The 15946-nt window shown below is 37.9% G+C and overlaps 1 protein-coding gene and 1 long non-coding RNA gene across 3 annotated transcripts; both read right to left on the bottom strand.

Annotated features, from left to right (window-relative positions):
- Window positions 1-645: 645 nt before the first annotated feature.
- On the bottom strand, window positions 646-11821 carry spg21 (SPG21 abhydrolase domain containing, maspardin). 2 transcript variants are annotated; one of them, XM_037095461.1, is made up of 9 exons: window positions 11727-11821; window positions 11316-11378; window positions 8702-8863; window positions 7933-8013; window positions 6351-6496; window positions 6160-6268; window positions 3017-3124; window positions 2773-2913; window positions 646-1463 (listed from the first exon to the last, which is right to left on the bottom strand). In XM_037095461.1, the coding sequence occupies exons 2-9, from the start codon at window positions 11376-11378 to the stop codon at window positions 1338-1340; spliced, it is 936 nt and encodes a 311-aa protein (XP_036951356.1). In that variant the 5' UTR covers window positions 11727-11821; the 3' UTR covers window positions 646-1337. The 2 variants fall into 2 exon arrangements, with proteins under 2 accessions (XP_036951356.1, XP_036951355.1); XM_037095460.1 differs by having other exon boundaries at window positions 11649-11808.
- A 2703-nt stretch (window positions 11822-14524) lies between these two features.
- Window positions 14525-15824, bottom strand: LOC119017940. The gene is made up of 2 exons (XR_005074605.1): window positions 15720-15824; window positions 14525-15040 (listed from the first exon to the last, which is right to left on the bottom strand). It is a non-coding gene; the product is annotated as an uncharacterized LOC119017940 (long non-coding RNA).
- Between the last annotated feature and the right edge of the window lie 122 nt (window positions 15825-15946).

Below are 15946 nucleotides of genomic sequence, written 5' to 3'. Positions count from 1 at the left end.
TCTTTCCCCCCCCTCTCCAGCCAACTCCCTCAAAGGCCCAAGGTTAATTTTGAGCCTAAATTTCTGCAGCCAGTACCAGTTTCCTAAATCCTACTAATTTTGACACTTACAACATAAAATAGACATTTCTCAGGCTACTTTCCCTTTAACACGTGATGTTAAAGTATGCAATAGCAATACAAGTAACAGCCACTCTCCATATTTCCCTGTCAATGATGCAGCAATTGTAATGTTCCTCTGTTCTGAGTGGTGGACTAATGTTACGCACTTTGTTTACTTTAACTGTTAATAAATTCAAACCTTGATGTGAAAAACCTAACCTTACCCTAATCAGCAGCATTTATTGCTCGTGCTGGAGCTCTACCTTGTGGAATATATTTGTACTGCAGCCAATATTCACAGTACCTTACTTGTAATTTGTGTTAATGTGGATATTTGAACATTTATATTGTTATTGTTATATCCTTATTTCCCTGATTGCACAACTGCACCCTTGGAGTGGTAAATAGAAGACGTTTTTGAGTTCATTTCCTGGATTACCATGCATCCTTTCTGCTCATGGAAGATTCAGCTGGTGCAATATTCCACTAGCTGCTACAGGCATCCCGTGCTCTACACTATGAGCACAGGACTTTGTTAAAAGTGTACCACTAAAGACATCTTTGGCTGCACGATTCACAGCAGACCACAATCCACACATTGTCTTCAGAAAATACATTGTTTTCTAGTTTTCATTTAATTTTCAATTCAACTGTTAATATGCAGCAAATCATAACATGTTAAAGAAAACATCAAGTGACACGTAAACATATTTGGTACAACTTTCAGCTCATAAAAACAGCACTTTTCTCACATGTCATCTTCCTGCACAGCAGTGTTTCAAACACCGTCACATGAGAGGAAATAACGTGAATTTCAAAAAAGAAACAATTGTAACGTCATTGCTTTGCATTACAGAAATCCTTTCAGATATCTCTCTCCATAACCCGTGCATCCATCTTTCTGTTAACAGGAAGCCTTTTCACTGCTAGATGTGTCAACATAATATACACAAATGAAAATATGAGGCAAACAGTTCAGACGGTTTTTAAGTGCAACAATTATCAGATTCGTTCTAAATAAGGCAGGGTGTTGTATGTTTTTAAGCAAAGCAGCAATTTATGTACAAGTCATTATCAAAATATTGCTTCATCTGTCAAATAAAAATATTCTCTGTTGAACTGGCTGTTGAACTCCATAGAAAATCTTGAAGGGCCAGTGAAAAGATGCGTTCAGGAGAAGAGTTTAACAAATTGTTAGAAATGGTCAGACGAGACAGCCTGCAGGTAAACGACGTCTCAGCGGTTGTCGTCAGAGTCCTGGTTACTGCTCAGGTGAGACTCCTGCACCTCCAGCTCCTCAGTACTCACCATGGCAGGACTGATGGCAGCGTATCTAGTTCCATGGAACTGCCGCAAGTGAATCTACATAAACAACAAGCAGAATCATAAAAACACCTAAAGACAAAGCTGTTAAAAATCACGTCACATCAGACACAAAATACGGCGATATTATTGAGTTGGAAATGCTCATTCATCAGTGCAGCATCAATGACCCGTCTTTTTGTGAACTGGTTTGTGTTACCTGTAAGAACTACAGGTCAGCTACAGGTATGGAAGCTGTCACAATCAGAAAGAAATGACAAAAATATATAGAAATAAGGCCCAATACATAAATAAATATGCCATAAAATGCACCAAAAATAAAATGATAACCCAGCAGGGAGAGTCAGCTAATGAGCTAAACAGAGTGAGCTAATGGCAGCCAATGCATCATTTGGCATCAGCTAAACATTACTTTAAAAACAAGTAAAGTTATACATCCATCACACGTCAGAGGGAAAACTAGAACATATTTTCTCCGTTTATTTGATCCAGAACAAGAACCCCGGTCATAGCCCCTGTAAGCAGTGATGCAGGTCCCCTTGACAAAAAGCCGAAGGGCTATTTTTCACCCCTTTAACAACCTTTACAATCAAATTATTATAGATTATTTATGGAGTGGGCGAAAACCTTCCAGAAATTTTACACTACAAAAAGTAAAGGTGGGCATTCCCTGCCCAATGTGGAGTTTTACTGTATTGCCTTTGAATTGGTTAAAATGTCCAAAGACTGGACTGATGAGTGTAACAATCATTTTGAAGGGGGCAGCAAACTCGTGTTCTATTCCTGTTAAGTTACTAAGGTTAATAGATAATCCTGTGCTTCTGTTCAGTCTGTGCTTTTCGGTTTTTGTCTGGGATTTTTTTTTTGTTTGTTTGTACAAATTCATTTGTCAGTTGTGTTATTTTTTTGTAAAAAAAAAAAAATAAATAAATAAATAATAATAATAATAATAATAATAATAATAATAATAATAATAATTAAAAATAAAGAAATAAAACTAATTTAAAGATAGATGGGATTTTTCTGTTAGAATTTTTTTTAATATTGCAGAAAATAAGCTCTTTGGCATAACACATTTTGTGATACTTACAGGCAATGTTCAGCAAGATAATATATATCAGGCTTTCGCGAGACAATATTTGTTAGTAGACACAATCATAGTTGGCATGTGTCTGGACATAAAGGGAAGTAGTATTTTAAGTATCATTAAGTCACGAGACCTACTAATACTACTACTGCTTAAAACTCATCAGCAGTCATTGTTTCCAATATGCTCCATCTCCAACTCCATCTACAGGCAGCAGCTGATAAGGCAGAACCAGCATGATGTGTTAGTAAAAGTGTGTACCTGTATGTAGAGGTTGACTTCAGCACTTCTGCACAGGTATGGGAAGTTTCCTCCCGTTTTCAGATGAGCTCGTCTCGCGTTTGGATACAACTTATACATCTCCTCCTTTGCTTCCAGTGACAAAGCACTCTGATCAAACACCTCCACACCATTCACAGAGAAAACATGACTGAATTATCGTGGTAGAAATATACATAAAAGTCATACTGGTATACCCAATGGGAAAGGAAGGTTTAACACTTACATCTATAATGGTCACAACAACATCCTTTATTTTGTGTGGCTCCACGTAAGAGTTTTGACAGTTGAGCGTTAGCCGTGACGCTAACTCACTTTGGTTCAGACTCTCCAACTGCAGGACATACAACACAAGGAGGGCAGAGGTTAACATTTAAAACACCAAAACATAAAGACAACACAAACTGGCAATTAAAGAACAAAGGGGCACATCTGCTTAAAAAATATGACTGACTTTCATTCATTATTTAAATTCAATTCAAATTCTGTAAGTTATATATTTGGGGAATTTCAGTAAAGCAAATACAAAATCTGGACATGCTTGTCATCATACAAATGGATCATAAGATTGTTATGTTTATTGCAATTCTGGCAATATCTGCTTCCATTGCTAAGCAGGGTAAATATGAATTAAAACTAAGTTAAACGAATGTGAACACTGGCATCGAAACATTTGTATTTGTAAAAGTTTGTAAAAAACAAATATCTGGCGCTGGAAAAAAGTTCCATTGAAAAATAATATACAAAATCAAAATTAAATGTGAAATTTGTGCCAACTTGGTGACACTGATTTAGCAACTTTTCAGTGAAATAGACAAGAAATACTCACTTATTCAACCCCGACAAACCTGATTCTAACATTATATTTGAAAGTCACACAGTCAGGTTTCTCCTCCTCTCTAATCTTTACACAGATAGCTGTATACTGATAGCGTTTAGTTTCAAGCGCTTCAAGTTTCAAACACTAGAGACGGCTCAAGCTGAAAAGTAGGTGTGAAACATGGCCAGCTCTGACCAGACAAAGACTGGTATTTTCAGGTTGGGTTACCATATTGTTAATGTTAAATTAGCAAACCCCTTCTTATGTATAACCAGTGTCGACATGGCTGTGGGCATTGAAAAAAAACCAAACAAATTTTACTTCAACTCATTATCAAGCACTTAATTCAGCTTAGTGTGAGTCTATACTAGCTACTTTCTTTCCTCTTGTCTGTTTACCTTGGATGTACAGCTGACAAGCTGTGGAGTGGAGGTACAATTGTGGTCACAAGTTTACATACACTTGTAAAGAGTTTAAGCCTTTTTTTGTTTTAATTTTAATGACTACAGATTACAGCTCACGAAAATCAAAAATCCAGTATCTCAGAATGTTAGAATATTACATATGCAGCAAACACAGCTCAGCAAAGTAACATTCCACAACAAGGTTATCTTAGGCACACTCAGTTTCTTTTCAAACAAACTGATTCCTCCACACAACTATCATTAATGATGCCATCCAGACTGGACAGCTTGTCCACTCCCAAGGAAGTACGAGCTTAATACCTCAAGCTGAGTAAAGACTGACACCTGGTAAGATTACTGGGGCCAAAACGGCAAATTACACCCCACAGGACAGAGATGGAGTCTGGTCTACTGTTGGGAATAATCAGACCTAATCTTTCATCGGTATTGACTTTTTGTTTAGTGGCTGAGGACATCGACATCAAATGGACTATAAGTAACACTCCAGTGTGAATCCTCTTTCTGCAACAGCCCTGACACAAACACATGGGAGTCTGAAAACCCCCCTTTTCTTTACTGGGGATCCTGGCAGATAATGATGATAGGGATCGTAAATCTGCCTGCATCCCAAACTGACTGAACATTAAATTCTTCTACCTTTGCAGCACCCCTTAAAATAAGTTTAAAGTCTTTGTTTTATTCATTGCATTTCTACTGTGTGACAATACCGCCATCGAGCAAATCAGCTGATTTCTAGTCGTCTTGGCGCCAGCTCACAGTGCATAGACTACTAGTAACTGGTTTCCTGACTGTTGTATTACTCTGTATTAAGTATTGATGGAATAAATCAACATACTTTTCAGAAGGTTGTTATTTCTGTATTTCAAAAAAAGGTCTGAAATATTGCACTTCATGTAATGAATCTAAAATACATATGTTTTTTTCTAATATATCATGGAAAGAAAAAGATTTATTTCCCATGATATTCACATTTTTTTGAGATGCACCAGTACATCTTCTTCACAAGTGTATGCAAACTTTTGACCACAACTGCTGGTGCTCGCTGTTATAACGCAACAAACCTAAACTACAATTAACTTACATGTATTAATCAGACTAATAACTTTACGTCAACTGAAAGAGGAATATATAACATTGGGTCACAGTCTGCAGCACGCTCCCTGTCTCTGTCTCTGTATAATGAACGGTCCATTCATATTCGGTCCATTCATAAGTTTTATTTCAGAATCAGAATCAGAAATCCTTTAATGTCCCGCAGACGGAGAAATTTGTTTGTCACAGCAGCGACATAATATTACAAAAAACAGAAACATATTACAATAACAGGAACAATAGCAAAAATAAGCAATACAATTAAAAAGGGAAGAAATGGACATATATACATATTTATATGATGTAGTGCAAAATTAACAGCAATTTTTTATTTATTTTTTTTTAAATACAGATAATAAATATGGATTCATATGGAATACCTACTCTGTATCAACATGGATCTTCCAAATGTTGTTTGTCTCATATTTACTAGCATATTTTTATCAAATGACCTTTTACACTATAATGTTACAGTGCAACACTCACTGATACAGGACACAGGATACAGCTTTTCTTTCCCGTCTACAGGAATGATAATCCTGAATCATTGTTCAGCAATGCTTGCGTCAGTGGTTAAATATGCTCAATGCTCGTTACAGTTGTTGTGCTGACATAATCACGTAAGCTCTACTTTTCATGCTTTATTCACAGAGGTGTGACTTGATCTGAATAGATCAGAACAAAAATATAATAGAAAATAGAAACATATTACTTTGTTTTCCAAAGAGGACAGAGTTTTTCTCTGCTTATATGCTTTACTCTGAGTGGATCTGGATATGAAGTGTCAGCCCAAAAGTGACCTACAATGAGTGCATTTGTCACAAGAATGATGGTGATGATCCTGAGATCCTGCTTGAGCGCAGCATCGCCAATTTTATTAAGAAAAAAAGAGAGAGAGGACTGTGGAAATGTAATGTCCACAGTTTGCATAATCTGGTTTAATGTCTCAAGAACCTTTCTGGTGCCAGCAAACACATAGCAATAGAGACTGACACATGAAGAGACATATCAAAGTAACACACGTCTACCCACCCTGTCAACCATGAAGTCGATCGCGTCAGCCATTTTAGAGTCCACAGGTCCCTTAGCAAAGTTCCCCAGAACAATCTTCTTCAACATGAAAGCTGGCATCAACCAGAAACTGTTGAGCAGGAACATGGAAAACGTTAATAATGAATGATGACATTCGGAGGAGAATCTTTGCTGGGACGATCAAACATCACCTGTTTGCTGTCCATGTCTGATTGAAGATGGAGGTATCACTGAATGAATTACACAGTATCAGTGAGTGTACTCTGGGAGACTTGTGTGTACTCTCTGCAAACTTCTGAGCCAAGAATCCACCCAGAGATGCCCCGAACAGATGGACCTAAAGGTTCAGGGTCAGAGATCATAATTAGATGAGGAGACAGTGCAAAAAAAGCCTGATTAGATGATGTTCCCACGTTACTGACAGCCCTAATAAGAAATTCTTCAAAAATAGACATACCCTACTTCATCACATTTGTTTACTTTGTCTTTTATTTGGAACTTGCATGCAAAAAACAACTGCAGCATATGGAACAACGCTCAACAAAAGACTCAAAGTGGCAAAACTCAATAGCATGCAAGAGATGCGCTCTACCATGTTTGAAGGTGGTAAGCAGTCCTACTGCCAAATGTACACAACCAGGATTCAAGGCAGCTGGATTCACAAGATCACGACAGTCTAGTCACGACAATCTAGTTCTGCTTTGCTACATAGCCGACCCTGAATACAGAGCAGAGACACTGAAGCCACTGCGTCTAACGCAATTTTTCAAATATATTTAGAAAATACGTCGGCGTACAGTTTACTGTCTCAAAACATATGAGGGTTAGGGTTAGGGTTAGGGTTAGGGTTAAAACACACACAGAAGCTTACTGTAATAAATAAACACAAAGCAACTTAATTCAAAGAACTAAGTTCCACCAGAAAGAAGCACTGATCGTCTGTGCCTTAGTCGTCAGTATAAGACCAAAGCTAAACAAGTGTTGTGGTCAAAGAGGGCACGTCAAGCGCGGAAGACAAAGAGGCACATTGAAAGCGCAAAGAGCCTAAGCAGCATCTCCGACTGCGCACAGGTCTGAAGCTCCAACAGATGACTATCAGTCCAGTCTGGTGGTAAAGCTGCAGCAGGTCACCTCTCTGACTACCAAACCTGCTGCAGAGGAGGAGACGAGAGGAGGAGACGCTGAACTGATGAGAACCGTAACCCAAGAATTACAGACAGCTCACAGACTCGCACCAGCAGCATCCGAGCGCCAACAGAATAACCTGCGTCCGCTTCAGAGTGACTTTGAGAATGCCAAATTATTTCATTTGTTTATACAAAAAACTCTACAGCCTATATAGTATGATAAAAATAATTAAAAAAAAAAAAACTTAAGATATTCTCATCACATTCTTTCTTTTCCTCCTCTTTACTGACACTTTTTTATTTCAAAAGCCTTTTTGTACACAGCCCTGTTTGAAATGCTCACCACCATGTGCTTGGTAGTTTTAAGAAGTATTAGGTGTCAGCAGGTTGCACGCAATGCATCCTGGTACATGTAGCCAGGCTGTGCAAACAGGAAACTCTAATAACCCAACTTTCTCTCATAACACCACACACTGGGGATATTGTTGCCTCAAGTGACAACATTAACCATTAACACTGGTCAGGATATCCACATAAGACATTGCACATTTTTCCTTTAACTGCTGACCCAACAATCAGCTTTTGTCTTCACGCGGCCGTCAGAAAGAAGAATCAGCTCTGTAACAGGAGGAAACCACAGACTTACTTTATCCAACTGCAGGTGATCGAGGAGTTTCCTGAAGCCATCACAGAACTCAACGAGGTCCCAGTACACCGGATACTGCAGCTGGAAACCATTCAGACTAGTTCATTATTTTGCTACACGTTACCATGTTTAACCATTCAGCTCTTATCTGGGTTTCTGTGACATGAGTCAGTGTTTTATGAGCTGAATAAAAAAAAATGTCACATTCACACATGAAGCGACAGTTCTTCACAAACTGTTTTACTGGCCCAAACAAAAAAATGACCTTCAGGACAAGTTATATTATATACATATCTGACATGTAAATATCTGTTGACTCATCATTAAATAAGAGTTGGTCATAATGCTGAAATGAATGTCGATTCATAGATTCGTCAACAGACAACAAAATCAATCTAGAAACATTTTGATTATTGGTTACTCTTTTTAGATATTTATTTAGCCAAAGTTTCACTCATCCTTTGGTGTCAACTTCTCCAGTTTGTCAGATCTTAAGAATTTCCTCTGTTTTCTATCTCAGTAAACTGAATATCTCTGGATTTTGGACTGACTGGTTGGAAAAACAAGACATTTGAATGTGGAATCTTGGGCTGCTGAAGATGGACTTATATAGACACCATTTTCAGTCTTTTTATAAACAAAACAAAGAGAGAAAATAAACCACACATGATTTCTATTACACTATACTGAGTAGATGCAGCTCTAATAAGAGGCTGTGAAAAATAGAAAATAATGTTAAGCTACAGTGTGTTTGTGGTGACCAGCTCACCGAGATGACTCTGTAGCCCCAGCCTGTCAGAGCCAACACCTGCTGAAAGAACACCTCAGCTGTCCCACTGACCGGAGGCAGGAAGATGATGGGACACCTGATGCTTTTTGGACCAGCGTCATACAGCGACCACACCTTACTGTCATCATCATCGACAATAATCTGGTGAATACAAAAACACAAGGTGAGTAAAACACATCATGGCCCTAAAGTCACCTCTCCAACTGGCTTTCAAACAGACAGCAGGGGGGAAATACAGGGTTCAATTAATCTCAGCATGTTATAGTCAAAGATGACTCAATTCCTAAAATGCTGCTTGAGGAGACAAACTATGAGAGAGGATACACAGTTGTATCATTGGCAGAAGGTCTTAAGCACCCTAGACTAAAAGAGGTGTGACGCACAAAGCTATAGTGGGAGCAGGGCTCTGCAAATATTTCTTAACATCATAACTTTTGTAACAGGTTATATGATAAAATTTGTGATCGAGATTTCTGTCCTTCACTGTTTTTGTATTGCCTGGTAAGGCGCAGTTCTAACCGGATTCCTTAATGACATTCTGCCTTCATTTGTTTTTGTCACGTGCCATGCTGAGAACAGATTAAACGTTAATATTAAAGTTGCCTAGTAGACTATAATCAAATGATGAACACGTTGGGGTTTCACACAACATTTATAGGGCTGTAAATAGCAATGATCATAAAGTATAATTATCAATTATATGACACAATAATATCTAGTTTCCATAACCTTGGGAGCATCACCTTTGAAGAAGAAGAATTCTTTAATTCAGTCTCATAAAAAAGGTACTAATCTGTTAACTTGTAACTCTGATTCATATTTAATTTAATCGCTACAGCCAACATCAACATCATAACATCTAGTAAAGGTCTTTTACAATATCAAATAGACAGCATGAGGGTTCAAATGCCTTTTATGTAACACAATCATGAAAACACACAATACATACATACATACATACATACATACATACATACATACATACATACATACATGTCATTCTCTGCATGAAGGAGTTTGCGAAACTTGGTCTCCCCAGTTTCCAGACATCATCTTTACTTAAATCCCCTGGTTGCGGGACGCTCATTTCATCAATATCATTAGAACACCTTTTCTGCGCTGTTGGCTTACCAGTTCACACAAACAATGTCTGGCCTCTATTGTGTCTTCGTTACTACCTCCACTGAGAGATGGGAGGTGAAATGAAAGTTCCCCCCCCACCATTCCGCCTCAGTAACTTTCACACAGAAGGCGACCTTTGGCTACTGTCAATATGTGTATAGTTAGCACTTTCTGAGTGAGTGTTTTGGACCTGTCATGTAATGCCCTGTTGTAACACTTCATGTGAGTAAATTACTCGATTGTAAGATGCATCGGAATGTGTACGTAGAAATCACATTGTCCCACTGACAAAAAAATCTGTTTATTGTGATTAATATTGTATTTTTCTAACCTTTTTTTTGTTTTCTTTTCCCTCAAGCTGCAAGCTGTATTGCTCGCTCACTGTCCACTCTCTGTAACCTCCTCCTCCTCCTTTCTTTTCATTCAGGCTCTCTTCTGATGGAATACAGGTCCATGGTAACATCAACCTCTACTAGATCCTGCTGCCTCACATATTGACAGATATAGATCGTCACACCCTGGGCACCACTGGATCATTGCTCTCCTCTGTTTCACTATCTTCTTATATCTGTATTTCTGTAAAATCTGATGCCTCTTCCCTCTGATATATCCGCCCTGGTAGAGGGATCGCTCCCCTGTGGTTTATCCCGAGGTTTCTTCTATCTTTTTTCCCCTCCTGTTAAAAGTTTTTGTGTTTTTTCCTAAATATGGCAAGTCCTTCCTCACTCAAATCAATGGTCTAAGGACAGAGAATGTCGTTCATTGTAAAGTTTGTGAAGCCCACTGAAGCAATGTGATTTTGATTTTGGGCTGTATAAATAAAATTTATTCAATTTAATTTGATGTGGAAGATTCTGCGTCGATGAAGAGACAGAGCATAATCAGAGTCTGCAGCTAGTCTTGATTTGTGATTGTCTGGCCTCAGCTGGACAATAAAGTTACATTGCGACCTTGTTCCAATGCTTTGAATTGTGGGCAGACGCTAGGCTGACATTACTTATGTTGGAAGGAGGCAGAGATCATATGCGAGTGATAAAAAAAAACAAAAAAAAACAAAACTTGCAGAGTATTTTTTACAACAGATATTGCAGTGCACATGTCGGATTTAAATAACTTACTGGGACAAGACCCACGTCTGCAGCCATATATATTAACTGTTACTGCAAGCCTCGCTAATCAGCAAGGATCTGAGGAGGCGCTGTCATCTTTGCCATCCAACTCTGAGAGAGGTGTCTCAGTAAATGCCTTATCTTAAAGCTGCCATGTAAAAACCATGACAGTAACTTTGAAAAGATGCAGCTTTTATTTCATGGACTGTGGTAGTCCGATTTTTAGAAAAACTTTCTGAATAAAAGGGGAATTTAAATAATGAAGAAAAAAAAATGTGCGTCTGTGTGCTAGTTGTCTGCACAAAAAAAGCGGCCCAGTGATATACCCCACCATCACAGATAAGAAATCAGGAGGTACTTACTCTCTTTAGCGGCACTGTGCTTCTGAACCAATTATAGTCTGGAGACACCTTGATCTCCTCCATCTGAGGACACATTCAGATACAACATTCAGGAAATACATTAATTTCAACAGTTAAATTACTCACTTGGCGCTGGCGTCAGTTCATCATTTCAGCTGTTAACGTAGCGTGAAACAAGCACCTGACTTGTCATATTTTAGCATTGCTGCTACCGTCAACGTTAACTGTTCAACATCAGTGTTTGGCAGCTCACACTCGTTCTAGTACAGACACATAAGGCCACACATATTATCTCTGTTTAATTAACATTTTGGAGGAGACTGGTAGTTTTACCGTGTTCGTTGTCGATGCAAGTCACCGCATCCGAAGAATTTTATCCATATCCAGCTAGCAAGTTCTCCAGCTGCCTACCTGGTCATATGACTCCGATTTTCATACACTTCCGCAAAGCATTCTTCGTATTCTTCTTCTTTTCGTTTTAACGGCAGCTCGCATGGAGTTGCGTTTTTTTTCTGGTTCTACTTCTTCTTCTTCTTGACGTTTTCTGGCGGTTTGCAAACAACATCTTGGCACATTACCGCCACCACCTGGTGTGGACCGGGAGTCTGATTTCTATTTACTAATTCTGAGAACGAAAAATATATATATATAATGATAATAATAACCTAAATAAATAAACACATTTGGGTAATTCTCTCTCTATCAAGTTCGCTCTCCTGAGATACTGTAGCAAGGCTTGATAATATGTCTCACTTAAAACTTGTTTGTAAAAAGCCTCTTAAATCAAAACTCAACTTAATTTCTTTAAGGTTCTGTATGAACTCCCTTCTCTCGTGTTCCACAGTCTGCTCTTGGTCACAACATTTACACACCCTGTATTATGTTTCCTTCAAATAAAGTGCTATTGAGTCCTGTGTGACCAAAACATAGCTTTGATATGATTGTTCTCTGTGTCATCTTTCTGTCCTTCTCATCACACTTTCCTTTAAATTCTGTAATGCCATCCCGTTCTTTCTTCTTCCCACTGCTTTTGCCACATTGATTTTTTAATTATGCTTGATCATGATCTTTACTTCTGTTTTACTCAAGGGTACTGTTATGTCAATATGATTCATTCTTTTAGCTTCCATTGCACATGTATCTGCAGTTTCATTTCTTATGATTCCTATATGAGCTGCTATCCATGCAAATGTTATGCTTAGTATGAATTCTGAACAATGTTTGCTGAATTTCTATCAGAACATCTGGTCTGCTGTCCGAATGGTTGTGTTTCAAGCTGATTCAAGATAAACTGGTGTCAGAGCATATAGCTGCTCTCAAAGGTCACACATCCTAAACCCACTGTAATGCTATCAATTAATATTCCATTTATCATTCTCCCCATTATTTGATATTTGACATGTTTGCTTTTATGCAGCTCTAGTAAAATGTTTTTAGATGATTCACTGAGCTGATTTATCATCATATATCTGAGCTTTTCCTGAGAGCATGACTCAGTTCTGCCTTTGAACAGGACATTAATTAGGTCATTGATATCCTAATTTTACAACATCAGTTCCCCATTCTCAGTTCCTGTAACGTAGCTTCCCTTCCTCTTAGAGCTGTGCACTTTACACAGGTATATGCCAACATGTCTGCTTTCTCATCTGCCACAGCTGTAGATTAATTGCATACTTCATCTATGTCTGTTTCCCTTCCTATTGAAGCACAATGTTTCTCTGCACTTCTCATTGTTCTCCTTATACTACCTTGCAACCTTATATATTCAATAGTCAATATTTTGAGACTTAATTGCATTCTCACATTCTGTTGTCCACCATGGTACAACTTTCTTGTTATTCTTACCTCATTTGATTTGCTTTATTTGCTGCCCCTAGGATAGTTTCACAAACCAATTTGATTAATCAACACGTTGATTAACAACAACACGTTGAATTAATCATCAATGTTTTACATTTCGTTGTCACTTTTCTGCTTACATTTTCAACAATGTCCACTACTGAAAATCCATCTGTCTGTAATCTGTTAATATACTCTTCTAAATTCTGTCCAATTACTAGTCAGTTGTTTCTCTTACAGTTTCCCAATCGCAATTACCTTCTGCTGTTTACGATACTCTGAAAGCCCCCTTCTCATGGACTCTGGCTTAGTAAAGGGCAGTACCAGAGCTTTTTTTTTTCCCAACTGTAAGGCATTACACCTTCCATTAAAGCTGGGTTAGGTAATTCTATTCAAAAGCATTTTTATGTATAAAAATTCTTAACATCAATGAAAACATTAGATGATTTTGGGTTCAATTTATTAACAATGAATCTTTGTGACCAATAACAACATAAATGAAGGAAATAATACAATGACGGAACAACAACCAAAATACCCAAACTGTAATCATGCTAATTACTATCAAATAACAGAACACAAAAGATTATGACACATGACAGAAAATATTCAAACTGGTCCCAACAGTTTCTCTGCTTTAATTCTCTCCTCTTGACCTAGACATCATTCCAACTTTGAAGAAGTAACAAGACTTTCAGCTATTCATCTTTACCTTCGCCATCTTCAGATTTTATAATGGGTGTGTATCGTGTGAGCTAGAGTGTGTGACATCACTGCTACATTTACATTTCAGTTGCTTCGTCTCTCTTTCCCTCCTCTACTCCCTTTTCCTGTACTACTTGTAGTTATTCTGCACAATTTCTACTACTGCTACTATTGTTTCTATTTCTGCTATGACTACATGATGTTTTTTCAGCAGTGTAGTGCTATGCATTTTAGTTTTATGGATTTGGGGCATTTTTTCATCTCTATATTTTACTCTTCCTCGTCCTCCAATTTCTACTCTTCATCTTCTCTCTCCTCCTCCTCCTACTATGCCTCTTATAATATGAAGCTTTATTCAACCTGCTCTTCTTTCCTCTTCCTCTACCTTCAAATGTCAAAACTTTAAGCTCCTCTGAGATCATTCTGCCACTTACACATTTTTCTTCTTGTTATGCCTTTTCAAAAAATTGAGCACTGACAATACACTACTAAAACTGTAGATGGGTACTGGTAACTATAAAAAAACGTAGAATGCGTAGAAATGTTTGGGTTACATTTAATAACAATGAAACTTTGCAAACAATAACATAAACATAAATGAAGGAAATTATACAATGAAGGAACAACCAAAATACCCAAAACAGTAAGATCATGTTAATTATTAAGAAATACTGATCCCAACTTTTTCTGTGCTTCATTTCTCTCCTCTCCTCTTTAATTCTTCTTTTCCTGAAATGTCAATCTTAATCACTTCCCTCTGTTGTGATTCTAGTTTTTATGCTCCCATGTTTTAATTTATTGTATGGTGGCTCCCACAGCTTCCTCTGGATGTCCAGGATGTTGTAATCCCAGAGGACCCCCTGCAGGAAGTCAGTCCTTGTGTCCCCCATGACCCCGAGGATCTCCTCCTGCTTTATTGCTTGTTCAGGCTTCTGTTGAAAGACAAAATAAACATATGGCTTGGTATCACATTTCTCATTTTCACTAACAGAATAACAAATTGTCCAGATTTTCCTTGAATACTCATGCTCGTTGCTGCAGTGGTTGTCTCGTGGCAATCGGACAAAAACTTTGGCTCAGTGGGCTTTTCAGTGACAGGAACACTGACCAGCTGATGCATTATGTTCCACTGAACTGAAAGGAAAAATATCTGGAGGCAGGCAAACATCCACTTCTCTGAACTGCTCCACAAGCCACATGTGTGACCACACACACACACACACACACACACACACACACACACACACACACACACACACACACACACACACACACACACACACACACACTCAATATTTTATAAAAGGCTCACAAGTCTCTGTATCTTGATTTGAGTGATAGGAGTTACTGTTACTGTGGACAAGCATGATAATGTGAGGTGAGCCTCAGCTAAAATCACTATTAAATCAACTCTGACAGTCCGTTACCATGACCACCCTGGTTACCACCACCATAGAACAGTCGGGCCAACACATAGCGAGACAGATTTATCAACGAGTCAGTTTTACACACACAGTGACACACACGCAAATGCAGTCAAATGCGCACATATGACTACACGTAACATACACAGCCAAAAATGCATGTGTAAACGCGCACTCCAGTGCACACACAGTACATTTCCCAACATGTTCACAATATTTAACTATCATCTTTTCATTCATTCAAGCCAGAAAGTCTGTTTAAATATTTAGACGTTCCCAATCATTGATACATTAATTATTTAACTTTTCAGTCCCATTCAGAGTATGTGATTCATTCTCACTGTCTACATACTTAAGCCGTTTCTCGACACAAATTCAAGCAAGCATTGCAGTATGGATCACAATTTATATTCTATTTTTACACCTTAATTCTCACCCAACTGTTAGGACACTTCGTTCTCTTCAGAAGAGACTTCAGATGAATTAAACCCACCATTTCAGTTTGGCTTTAGCGTTTTCTTCTTTCAGCTTCTCATTTTATTATTTCCGCTATTTCATAGTTCATTTGGAAACAAAAAACGAATATTCATTTTTCATTATATATATATATATATATATATATATATATATATATATATATATATATATATATATATATATATA

Source organism: Acanthopagrus latus, chromosome 4 (assembly GCF_904848185.1).
Source record: "Acanthopagrus latus isolate v.2019 chromosome 4, fAcaLat1.1, whole genome shotgun sequence".
Lineage (NCBI taxonomy): Eukaryota > Metazoa > Chordata > Actinopteri > Spariformes > Sparidae > Acanthopagrus > Acanthopagrus latus.
This window is presented reverse-complemented; position numbering and strand designations above follow the sequence as displayed.